General features: G+C 43.4%; 3 protein-coding genes across 3 annotated transcripts in view; 1 reads left to right on the forward strand and 2 right to left on the reverse strand.

Moving 5' to 3' along the window:
* Nucleotides 1–491, reverse strand: part of nckipsd (NCK interacting protein with SH3 domain) — a gene marked incomplete at its 5' end in the record, with an annotated part of 16,601 nt that extends 16,110 nt beyond the window's left edge. The window contains one exon of the mRNA XM_084118580.1: nucleotides 468–491. Within this exon, the coding sequence (XP_083974706.1) occupies nucleotides 468–491 (24 nt within the window). The remainder of the gene's footprint in view (nucleotides 1–467) is intronic.
* Nucleotides 492–2,185: 1,694 nt separating this feature from the next.
* On the forward strand, nucleotides 2,186–4,683 carry ndufaf3 (NADH:ubiquinone oxidoreductase complex assembly factor). Its single transcript, XM_084117848.1, has 4 exons — nucleotides 2,186–3,151; nucleotides 3,235–3,301; nucleotides 4,305–4,405; nucleotides 4,482–4,683. Exons 1-4 carry the CDS (start codon nucleotides 2,942–2,944, stop codon nucleotides 4,575–4,577), a joined length of 474 nt encoding a protein of 157 aa, XP_083973974.1. The 5' UTR covers nucleotides 2,186–2,941; the 3' UTR covers nucleotides 4,578–4,683.
* Nucleotides 4,684–4,786: 103 nt separating this feature from the next.
* The window catches only part of LOC311085339 (rab GDP dissociation inhibitor alpha), a 9,776-nt gene continuing 2,062 nt past the window's right edge, over nucleotides 4,787–12,500 (reverse strand). Inside the window, exons 5-11 of the mRNA XM_084117822.1 lie at nucleotides 8,425–8,623; nucleotides 8,137–8,268; nucleotides 7,944–8,043; nucleotides 7,595–7,766; nucleotides 7,364–7,508; nucleotides 7,241–7,295; nucleotides 4,787–5,891 (exon numbers count right to left, since the gene is read on the reverse strand). Coding sequence (XP_083973948.1) covers nucleotides 5,751–5,891; nucleotides 7,241–7,295; nucleotides 7,364–7,508; nucleotides 7,595–7,766; nucleotides 7,944–8,043; nucleotides 8,137–8,268; nucleotides 8,425–8,623 — 944 coding nt within the window. The 3' untranslated portion in view covers nucleotides 4,787–5,750. The remainder of the gene's footprint in view (nucleotides 5,892–7,240; nucleotides 7,296–7,363; nucleotides 7,509–7,594; nucleotides 7,767–7,943; nucleotides 8,044–8,136; nucleotides 8,269–8,424; nucleotides 8,624–12,500) is intronic.

Genomic DNA, 12,500 nt, shown 5'->3' on the forward strand with positions numbered 1-12,500 from the left:
GAAAAAAATTAAAGTGTGTCTTAATGAGTCAAGAAAGAAATGTCAAAGTCACGGCTGATATGCTACTTATGCAGACTAATTCACTTGATAAATTTAAAAAATAGAAGGTCAAGTCAAGCGCACTGCATTATGGGATGCAGTGTTCAGTGCAGTGTTGTGCTCTGTTGTGTCCTGGATGAATCACTGTGGAAGATTCACATTTACCGCTGTTCTACGAATTTCCAGAGGCGAAATCCGGTGATTTCAATAGGAATCCACACGATTGCAACTTTCGCACGAGATCGAATGAGATCATTTATTATACAATGCTGTAAATGGAAGAAAAAAACATGCTGTTTTGTGCATGTATCTTTAAATGCAAATGAGCTGCTGCCCCGCCCCCCCTATCCAGAAGAGGGCGGAGCCTGTGCACTCGCCAAAAACTAAAACATCTGTTTGGTTTTGATGATCATCTCTGTCACGCTCACGTGAGATTTGCAGTTCTTCATCATCATTAAAGTTTATTATCTGCATGCGTTTTAAAGCCATATCAGTCAAAACACTCAAAGTTCACACAAACACAGTCGGTTATGTTTGTGAACATAAACAGCATGGAAATGAATGTGTATATTAGATGCGTACAGCAGTGTAATATACAGAACCTACTGCTATATATGCTGTTAATATGAATCAAACAACTAAAGAAAAACAGAAATCACTCACTGCTCTCGACTGAATAACTTTAGTAGCTTTAAAGGGTAACTCTCGCCAAAATGCAGCCTAGGGTCTTTTTGTTAATCTACCCGAGGCAAACTTTCGTTTAAAAGCATCATTAGAATGGAAACTCCACTTTTAAGTTTGACCGTATTTTCGTTTTCGGTCAAATGAACGAATGTATATCACCAACAGTTAGGACTTTATCTGCAGCCAGTACTAACTCTGATAGAAAATCAGCAAATTCTGTGATAAAGTCTGTATGGTGCCCTGGTGGCCTGTATACAGTAGCCAGCACAAATCTCAAACGTGATTCATCATTTACACTATATATTGCTACATTAAGCACTAACACATCAAAAGAATTATATTTGAAACTAGACTTCTTAGTAATTCTGAAAATATTACTATAAATTACAGCAACTCCTCCCCCTTTGCCCTTCAGACGAGGCTCATGTTTATAAGAGTAATCTTGCGGGGTGGACTCATTTAAAGTAATGCAATCGTTTGGTTTTAGCCAGGTTTCTGTCAAACACAGCACATCTAGGTTATTATCTGAAATCATATCATTAACAACGAGTGCTTTTGAAGTAAGCGATCGAATATTCAGCAACCCGAGCTTTAGCATTTGCTCATCTGTATTATAGCTGTTTTTTATTTGTTGAACATCAATTAAAGTTTTAACCTTAGATGGGTTTAGGAGTTTTTTGTATTTCCTCGTTCGGTGAACAGACACAGTCTCTATATGATGATATCTAGGTGAAAGAGGCTCTATGTGATGGGATTTATCTGACCTTGGTAACGCGAGGCCGCTAGCAGACAGTGGGTTTAGCCAGTCTTCCTGACCTGAGCCCCAGATTGTCATGTTTGAGCTCTAAGACTATGAGCCATATTACTAGAGAGAAGAGCAGCACCATCCCAGGAGGGATGAAGACCATCTCTTTTCAGCAGGTCAGGGGCCTCATTTATAAACGTGACAAGTTTGTTTTTATAATTCACAACTTATGCGTCGGAAGCGGCGTACGCACATTTTCAGCCCCGTTTTGTGCGTACGCCGCTTCCGACGCATAAGTTGTGAATTATAAAAACAAACTTGACGGGAAAATGTGCGCACCTGTGCGAACTCTGACCCATGCGTACGAACGTTTTGGAGACGGAGCAGTTTGGCGACACCGATGGTGAGCTGGAGATTAAGCGTCTTTTTGGTCACTTTTAGACAGAAAATCTAAAGAAATACAAGATAATACAAATATAATTTCACTCACCAAGCCTGTCACTTCAAGCAAATATCCATCCCTTCTTAAATGTCCGCGCCAGCGAGCGCGCTGGGCCGTTTAGTGAAACTGACGCAAATAACAGTTTAAATAAATAAAATGATTTAAACTATGTTTTACTTCTGATATAAACATTTAGATTAAATATGCCATTCAAATTAATGGAGTTAAACAAACATGAAATCATTACTGAGAAATTACAACATTTTTTATATTCAAATTCAATCAATAGAAATATTTGTTGTGGATGCCATGTTTTTTAACACTTTTCCTCTGGCGTGAGTGTTTTAATGTTTTAACCACAGAGATAATTGCTTATCATGATACAAGATTGTCTGAGAAAATAGTTTTGTGCAAATAATGCCCAAGGCCTATCTGTTTCCATTAAAAATAGAAATCAATTAAAAATACTATTCGGCCAGTGGAAAAGATGAAATGTATTTTACACTATTTGATTTATGTATTCAAAAACAAGGCAAGGATAGGCAAGTACATGATTTTTATTAATGTAATGTGTCTTGTACTGTTAAACGTTATCACGTGGATGAATAATCATATGCAAATGATATGTAGATTAGGATCTGCATAGTAAAACTAGGCGTTGTAAGCTCCATATATGGTTATTTCGGGTGGAGACGCATGTGCGCACAATCTTCCGCTGACTGGGATTTATAAAGTGAATTCTGCGCAGGTTCTGGCGTACGGACGGTTTTATAAGTCTGAATATTTTTTTGCGTACGTCATTTTTGGCTTTTGGGCGCACGTACACTTTTAGTAAGGATCCTACGCACAGTTTTATAAATGAGACCCCAGGTCTGCCCCAAAAACTTTTCCAGTTGTCTATGAATTTGTATATTATTTTGCGGACACCACTTAGACAAGCCACCATTGAGTGAGGACCGTCTACCAAGTATCTCATCACTCCTGCGAACAGGAAGTAAAGTGCGGTCCCTTTATTGCTCCTGTAATGTGTGATGTGCTCCTGCAGAGCGGCGCCGGTGCGCAGCCACAGGCTCGGCCCCGCTGATGACGAGCTGTACCAGAGGACCTCCGTGTCCGTGATGCAGAAGGAGCCCGACGGGGCCGCCATCATCTACAGCTACAGCCCCAGAGGATTCAACATCAGCGGCAACCGAGTGCTGGGCCCGTGTGCCCTGGTGCCGCCCGCCATCCTGCAGTGGAACGTGAGCTAACGGTCGAACGCTGCACAGATGCTCATGCTTCACGCTAGCTCCGCGCTCACCGCTGTGTGTGTTTGCTGTCGCAGGTGGGCCATCACACCGACATCACAGCCGAGAGCTTGTCGCTGTTTCATCTGCTGGAGCCGCGCATCGGTGAGCAAACACACACTCCTGCTCACCAGCGCCCCCTGCTGTCCTCAGCGTGACGAGCCGCTAGATGGCTAACGCTACACCTGTCGCCACTTCACATCTGTTCTCTCCCCTAATCTGAGCTCACACACTGTATTCTCATATAATATAAAGCTGTTCTCGTTTACATATGTTCTGTCAGACAACGAAACCACTATGAAATAACGACTGGCTACATGTTAACCAGCAGTTGTTTTGTTGAAAAGTCGGTAATCTAGCGGCAAAGTTGCAAAGTTGTCAACACTGGTGCGTGTGATGCAGAAACTGTACGCTGATGATACTGTAGTGTTCTGCTGGAAAAGCTAGTAGTCAGTATGCAGCAGGGTAATATTAGCATGAATGAGATACTATTATAGTTTTTGTTTCTGTATTTTCATTATTTTAGTTAATTTTGTTGTTTGACTTTTATTAGTGTTTGTTTAAAAAAAAAAAAATTTGTATAGTTTTTAATTAATTTCTATTTCAGTAATTTCTATTTCTTGATTTGCATCAAGTTAAACTAAATGAAAATGAGAACTGTCACCTTGGCAACTAGCTGAAATAAAATGTTTTTTTATATTTAATTTCATTTCTAATTTCATTTCATACATGATATTCAGAATTAAATATGTATATCGTGGCCACTAATAAACAATTCGTTCCCACGAATTACTAATACAACAGCACGTTTTACTAATTCGTTCCCTTGTTTTACTAAATCATGGCAATGGTATAATAATTCGTTCCCTCGTTTTTAAACGTAAATCGGGCGTACGATATAATTAATTCCCTCATTTTAAGTAAATCATGTGCTTTCACGATATAGTGATTTGTTCACAATGTCCACATCGTAATAATTTATTCCCTTGTAATCGTTCAATCTAAATATATTTTCCCCTTATGTCATGTGTATTTCAGTTAATGATTATTTTATTTCAAGCAATGACAATGATGTTTTAGCTAATAGTAACTGTGGATGATGTTGCAGAGATTCTGGTTGTGGGGACGGGAGCTCGCACTGAGCGTCTGGATCCAGACGTGCTGGATTTCCTGAGGAAGAAAGGCATCGCAGTGGAGGTTCAGGACACGGTAAACGCCTCGTTCTCCACACTCGTTTAAACATCACGCTAGCACAGGCTAACCGTCTGAAACTCTTCTCTTGCAGCCGAACGCATGTGCTACGTTCAACTTCCTGTCCAGCGAGAGACGATTGGTAGCAGCCGCTCTGATCCCCCCCCCGACCTCGAGCGCCGGCGAATGACAGTCACGTCTGGTGATGTCATTTCCTCTTGTGTGTCATGTGACCTCTGTAAATGTCTTTATGCTGATGAATGAAGAGTGAATACAGATTAAAGGTATTAAACACTCTGTGTGTGTGTGTGTGTGTGTGTCCCAGATTGAGGCTGTTAATCCGTCTCTCTGTCCTCTGTGATAACGGGTTAATCTGAGCTCATGAACACACACTCGTCATCATGTGCACATCTTTATTACCATCTACCACACAAACATCACAGAACACACAGAAGTGGACAACTGTAGGACTGCAGGAAAACATCAGTGATCATATTCAGAAGAAAAGATCTGCACAAACTACCATCAGTCATTTCATTGAGTTCATGTGTTGGTTTGATTCTAGTTGATTTGAAGCTAGCTAAGGCTTCGTCTACATTAATCCAGACACACGTGAAAATGCATAATTTTCTCTATAGTTTGTCCTTCTCAAGCGGATACATGTTATAGTTTGGACTGGAAACGATGCACACGTTTAGTCATGTGACACATATCGTATCCATAAATATCTATGTCTATTTGTGCAATTCACTTTCGTAATGTTGCCAAAGATGAATCTGACTTTGTACAATCTTCAAATTATACATTCCTGCACAGGTGACAGAAAACGCACTGCGGTCCAACACGAGAACGGCTGCATTTGAGACCAAATGTGGAATGGCGATAAGAGCCCAGTAAGAATGGCCAGATCATTTGCAGATATTTTTGTAGTAAAAGTGGCCAGATATTTAGCTAATATAATGATCATGTAAGAATAATTGTATTAAGTCTGGTCTCCCGCTATCATCTCAGGGAGCTTTTATCAGGTTTCATGCAGTAAGTGTTTTCAGTGTGGACAAGAAACTTTTGGAAAAGTGGATTTCAGATGAATCTGGATTAATGTGGACGCAGCCTGATTCAGCTGGAGTCCGTAGTTTCGTGTTTCTGACCCTGAAAACCAACAGCAGGGGGAAATACTGACCCTTACAGGGATCGTCCACCCAAAATCCATCGTTCTGTCATCATTTACTCGTTCAAAACCTGCATGACTTTCGTTCTTCAGTGGCTATTTTGAAGGACAAAAAACCCCAGAGACAGTGTTTCTCAGTTGTGTTGGAGCGGTAATGGTGACAGAACGATGAGGTTTGGCGGATCGATCCCTCGTTCACTCGTCAGAGTCGCCGTCACCGTCTCGGGGGTTCCTGAAGATGAACTCTGACCCCGTGATGCGGCGGTACAGATCCATGATGTCTTCGGTCTCTGTCTCGAAGTGCGTCGTGGGGTCGTACGATCGAGAGATGAAGATCTACACGGAAAACACAATGAAACCCATGAATCGGCAGCGCTGGCGTCACGTGACACTAGAGATTTAAACCCACGCAATCTCCTTCCTAAATGACATTGATTCGGCTCTGTCTATTAAACACAGCGAACATTCAGATCTGCGTGTGAGCCAGAGAGAGCCGTTGTCATGTACAGGAATGAAACACACTGTACTTATTTCTGTAACTAATCATTCATATTATCACAGAAGAACTGGGATAAAAGTTTATAGTTCAGATATAAACACTGATGTCTATGGTAGAGATAAGGGTTAGAGTTAGTAAAATAGAGCAAATCACTGTTTGAAAGTAACTTGACATAATATCGATTGATTGCATCGTTACACCAGTAGGTTACCATTTTTAAGTTAAAAACATGTGTTTATCATTGAATCATTCATTCAAGAGATTCGTTCAAAAATGCTGATTCATCCAGTAATGAAATAAGTGAAGTCTTAATTGGTGAGTCATTGGGTGCTTCTCATTTCTTGTTTGTGCATCCTCGTTTCCTTTCCTCGCTTCCTTTCCTCGCGTCTCAGCTCCGCCCCCTGTAGGATGCGAGGGAAGGCTGCAAGGAAAAGACGCGAGGATGGAGGAATCGAATGTAACTTTTTTTTATACATTGGAATACTTGATCACTCAAGCATCACTTTATCGCGTCATCAGCAGCGCTCAAAGGATCTGCCCTTATGTTGTTGAAGTTTGTTTATTTAAGAAATTCATAATAAATAATAATAAAGCAAGATACCCTGTTGAAATATGTGAGATGTGTGGTTTATATAAACTGCAAAGGTAAAGTATAAATTAAAATGACTGTGACCGATGTGAAGGGGGAGGAGAATTTAGACGTGCGTCACGTTTAAGTCGATAAAACTCTTCCGCATAGGATACACCTGTGTATCCTCGCTCATGACTCCTCAGGAAGCCTCCTAACTCCTCGACTCCTTGCGGTGCAATTAGAGAATTGAGATGTCCTTCAAGATGGCTGAGCTCAATCGGTTTCCGGGTCATAGGATGGAGGACAGAGGAGAGAGGAGACGAGGAGGGATATTGAGAAGCACCCCTTGAATCATTCACTCAACTAATTAATAATTAATTCAGATTAATGAAACATTTTAAATAGACTGCAGCAATTAATATTTTGTCCGAACCTCTAGTAAATAACATGTTATTTTGTTTAGTTTTCTGTTCAGAATCGTGATCACTTTTTGAAACAAAAATAATGGTGATTCTCAATGTCTCCAGAATTGTGCAGCTCTACGTGACGCTTGACTCTGAGTTATGAAATAAAGCTGCTTCGAAACAATCTGTGTTAATAAAGCTGGTTTGTTACCTGACTGTGGCGGCCGTCGTCCGTCGGGACCATCAGGTTACTGACCGACACAAACCTGCGGGACAAAAGCACGTGAGTGACACGCATGTCCACCAGGCCACAGCTGAGAGGCTGAGTTCTCACTTCTCCATGATGGGCTCCAGCAGGGCCAGCCCGGGCTGAACCTCCTTCTCAGGGTTGCTGGTCTCCACCATGGTGCTCACGGTAGCGATGTACTTCCCTTCGGCCGCCACGTTATGAGAGTAGGACAGCAGACACACGTAGATATCTGCACACACACACACAGCAGATGCATCAGACGGCGAGCTGCAGACCAACACACACACACACACACACACGTGTTCCGGCGCTCACCTGACTTCCGGTTGAGGTGCGTCTGCGGGAGGATGATCTGGCAGGAGTTGGCGTCATGTGTGTTTTTGATGGGGTGGTTGAGCAGACAGATGACCCGTATGACGCGGCCGGCCTTCTTCACGCGCGCCGGCGTATAACTGGGGTCGCAGATCAGCTGCTTACAGCGGAAGACCTGCATCGGGACGCAAACGCAGTCAATGATTGTAACAATAACTGTAACGATAACCATACCTGTAACAATTATACCTATAACTGTAACTTTAACTATACCTATAACGACAACTATAACCATAACTATAATGATAACTATAACAGATCATGATCATCATGAAGGTGTGTTTCTGCTCACCTCTCCCTCGGATCGCACCGCCGCCACTCGCCCGCCCTCCATCACGATGTCGTCCACACGTCTGTTCAACATGTAGCTGTTCCCGTAGACGGCGCTGAGCCTGCGGAGTGACACGCGTCTGTCACGCCTCATGTGTGTGTGTGTGTGTGTGTGAGTGCTCATCGCTCAAGTCATGTGTGTCAACCTCAGTTACCTGACGAATCCCTGTGGCAGCTCGCCCAGACCGAACAGCGGGTAGAGATACGGGCTGAGGCTGTAGCGCGCCAGAGACTCGGAGTACAGCTTGATCCGGTTGATGGTCGCCAGACACGGCTGCTCCAGATAACTGACAGACATTTACAGACAGTTTCACACACAGAAGGAGGAACTGAGTAACATCTACACAACAGAAGAGACCGAGACTCCCAGAAGATAGCATAGCATCGCATGGACAATGTTATATTTCCCTAATACTGTTCATTAACGTATGAGTTTGTCTCACTTGTCGCTGACGTGAAGGGCGAGAGCGTGACCTGTGAACTCCATGACATCATCGCCCAGGTCGAAGTGACGAAACACGTCCCTCATGGTGGTTCTGCGCGGGTCCATGTCTTGATGCGTCCGCGGATCGTTCTCCTCAAAATTCAGGATGAAGGACATGAACTTACGGAACCTGCGCTTGTCAAACATCCCCATCAGATCTGGAGAAACACCGGGGTCATCAGCGGCATTCACTTTATCCTTTCCTTCGTCATCCCCTACTCTCTTCATCTCCAACTCTCTTCATCCCCAACTCTCTTCAATAACAGATCAACCTGACTACCATCACTTTTCCCCTTCCCCTTTATCCTTTCCTTAGTCATCCCCTGCTGTCTTCATCCCATCTCTCTTCATCCCCATCTCTCTTCAATAACGGATCAACCTGACTACCATCCCTTATCCCCTTTCACTTCATCCTTCCCCTATTCATCCCCAACTCTCTTCATCCCCAACTCTCTTCATCCCCTACTCTCTTCAATAACAGATCAACCTGACTACCATCCCTTTTCCCCTTTCACTTCATCCTTCCCCTATTCATACCCAACTCTCTTCATCCCCTACTCTCTTCAATAACAGATCAACCTGACTACCATCCCTTTTCCCCTTTCACTACATCCTTCCCCTATTCATCCCCAACTCTCTTCGTCCCCTACTCTCTTCAATAACAGATCAACCTGACTACCATCCCTTTTCCCCTTTCACTTCATCCTTCCCCTATTCATACCCAACTCTCTTCGTCCCCAACTCTCTTCAATAACAGATCAACCTGACTACCATCCCTTTTCCCCTTTCACTACATCCTTCCCCTATTCATCCCCAACTCTCTTCGTCCCCTACTCTCTTCAATAACAGATCAACCTGACTACCATCCCTTTTCTCCTTTCACTTCATCCTTCCCCTATTCATCTCCAACTCTCTTCATTTCCAACTCTCTTCAATAACGGATCAACCTGACTACCATCCCTTTTCCCCTTTCACTTCATCCTTCCCCTATTCATCTCCAACTCTCTTCGTCCCCTACTCTCTTCAATAACAGATCAACCTGACTACCAACCCTTTTCTCCTTTCACTTCATCCTTCCCCTATTCATCTCCAACTCTCTTCATTTCCAACTCTCTTCAATAACAGATCAACCTGACTACCATCCCTTTTCCCCTTTCACTTCATCCTTCCCCTATTCATCTCCAACTCTCTTCATTTCCAACTCTCTTCAATAACGGATCAACCTGACTACCATCCCTTTTCCCCTTTCACTTCATCCTTCCCCTATTCATCTCCAACTCTCTTCGTCCCCTACTCTCTTCAATAACAGATCAACCTGACTACCATCCCTTTTCCCCTTTCACTTCATCCTTCCCCTATTCATACCCAACTCTCTTCGTCCCCTACTCTCTTCAATAACAGATCAACCTGACTACCATCACTTTTCCCCTTCCCCTTTATCCTTTCTTTAGTCATCCCCTGCTGTCTTCATCCCATCTCTCTTCATCCCCAACTCTCTTCAATAACGGATCAACCTGACTACCATCCCTTTTCCCCTTTCACTTCATCCTTCCCCTATTCATCTCCAACTCTCTTCATTTCCAACTCTCTTCAATAACAGATCAACCTGACTACCATCCCTTTTCCCTTTTCACTTCATCCTTCCCCTATTCATCTCCAACTCTCTTCGTCCCCTACTCTCTTCAATAACAGATCAACCTGACTACCATCACTTTTCCCCTTCCCCTTTATCCTTTCTTTAGTCATCCCCTGCTGTCTTCATCCCATCTCTCTTCATCCCCAACTCTCTTCAATAACAGATCAACCTGACTACCATCCCTTTTCCCCTTTCACTTCATCCTTCCCCTATTCATACCCAACTCTCTTCGTCCCCTACTCTCTTCAATAACAGATCAACCTGACTACCATCCCTTTTCCCCTTTCACTTCATCCTTCCCCTATTCATCTCCAACTCTCTTCGTCCCCTACTCTCTTCAATAACAGATCAACCTGACTACCATCCCTTTTCCCCTTTCACTTCATCCTTCCCCTATTCATCTCCAACTCTCTTCATCCCCAACTCTCTTCATTTCCAACTCTCTTCAATAACGGATCAACCTGACTACCATCCCTTTTCCCCTTTCACTTCATCCTTCCCCTATTCATCTCCAACTCTCTTCGTCCCCTACTCTCTTCAATAACAGATCAACCTGACTACCATCCCTTTTCCCCTTTCACTTCATCCTTCCCCTATTCATCTCCAACTCTCTTCATCCCCAACTCTCTTCATTTCCAACTCTCTTCAATAACGGATCAACCTGACTACCATCCCTTTTCCCCTTTCACTTCATCCTTCCCCTATTCATCTCCAACTCTCTTCGTCCCCTACTCTCTTCAATAACAGATCAACCTGACTACCATCCCTTTTCCCCTTTCACTTCATCCTTCCCCTATTCATACCCAACTCTCTTCGTCCCCTACTCTCTTCAATAACAGATCAACCTGACTACCATCCCTTTTCCCCTTTCACTACATCCTTCCCCTATTCATCTCCAACTCTCTTCATCCCCAACTCTCTTCATCCCCAACTCTCTTCATTTCCAACTCTCTTCAATAACAGATCAACCTGACTACCATCCCTTTTCCCCTTTCACTACATCCTTCCCCTATTCATCCCCAACTCTCTTCATCTCCAACTCTCTTCATTTCCAACTCTCTTCAATAACGGATCAACCTGACTACCATCCCTTTTCCCCTTTCACTTCATCCTTCCCCTATTCATCTCCAACTCTCTTCATCCCCAACTCTCTTCAATAACAGATCATCCTGACTACCATCCCTTTTCCCCTTTCACTTCATCCTTCCCCTATTCATCTCCAACTCTCTTCATTTCCAACTCTCTTCAATAACGGATCAACCTGACTACCATCCCTTTTCCCCTTTCACTTCATCCTTCCCCTATTCATCTCCAACTCTCTTAATTTCCAACTCTCTTCAATAACGGATCAACCTGACTACCATTCCTTTTCCCCTTTCACTTCATCCTTCCCCTATTCATCTCCAACTCTCTTCATTTCCAACTCTCTTCAATAACGGATCAACCTGACTACCATCCCTTTTCCCCTTTCACTTCATCCTTCCCCTATTCATCTCCAACTCTCTTCATCCCCAACTCTCTTCAATAACAGATCATCCTGACTACCATCCCTTTTCCCCTTTCACTTCATCCTTCCCCTATTCATCTCCAACTCTCTTCGTCCCCTACTCTCTTCAATAACAGATCAACCTGACTACCATCCCTTTTCCCCTTTCACTTCATCCTTCCCCTATTCATACCCAACTCTCTTCGTCCCCTACTCTCTTCAATAACAGATCAACCTGACTACCATCACTTTTCCCCTTCCCCTTTATCCTTTCCTTAGTCATCCCCTGCTGTCTTCATCCCATCTCTCTCCATCCCCATCTCTCTTCAATAACGGATCAACCTGACTACCATCCCTTTTCCCCTTTCACTTCATCCTTCCCCTATTCATCTCCAACTCTCTTCATTTCCAACTCTCTTCAATAACGGATCAACCTGACTACCATCCCTTTTCCCCTTTCACTTCATCCTTCCCCTATTCATCCCCAACTCTCTTCATCCCCAACTCTCTTCATTTCCAACTCTCTTCAATAACAGATCAACCTGACGACCATCCCTTTTCCCCTTTCACTTCATCCTTCCCCTACTCATCCCCAACTCTCTTCATTTCCAACTCTCTTCAATAACGGATCAACCTGACTACCATCCCTTTTCCCCTTTCACTTCATCCTTCCCCTATTCATCTCCAACTCTCTTCGTCCCCAACTCTCTTCAATAACAGATCAACCTGACTACCATCCCTTTTCCCCTTTCACTTCATCCTTCCCCTATTCATACCCAACTCTCTTCGTCCCCTACTCTCTTCAATAACGGATCAACCTGACTACCATCCCTTTTCCCCTTTCACTTCATCCTTCCCCTATTCATACCCAACTCTCTTCGTCCCCTACTCTCTTCAATAACGGATCAACCTG

This window comes from Abramis brama (genome assembly GCF_963993115.1).
Source record: "Abramis brama genome assembly, chromosome: 6".
In the NCBI taxonomy this organism is placed as follows: Eukaryota; Metazoa; Chordata; class Actinopteri; order Cypriniformes; family Leuciscidae; genus Abramis; species Abramis brama.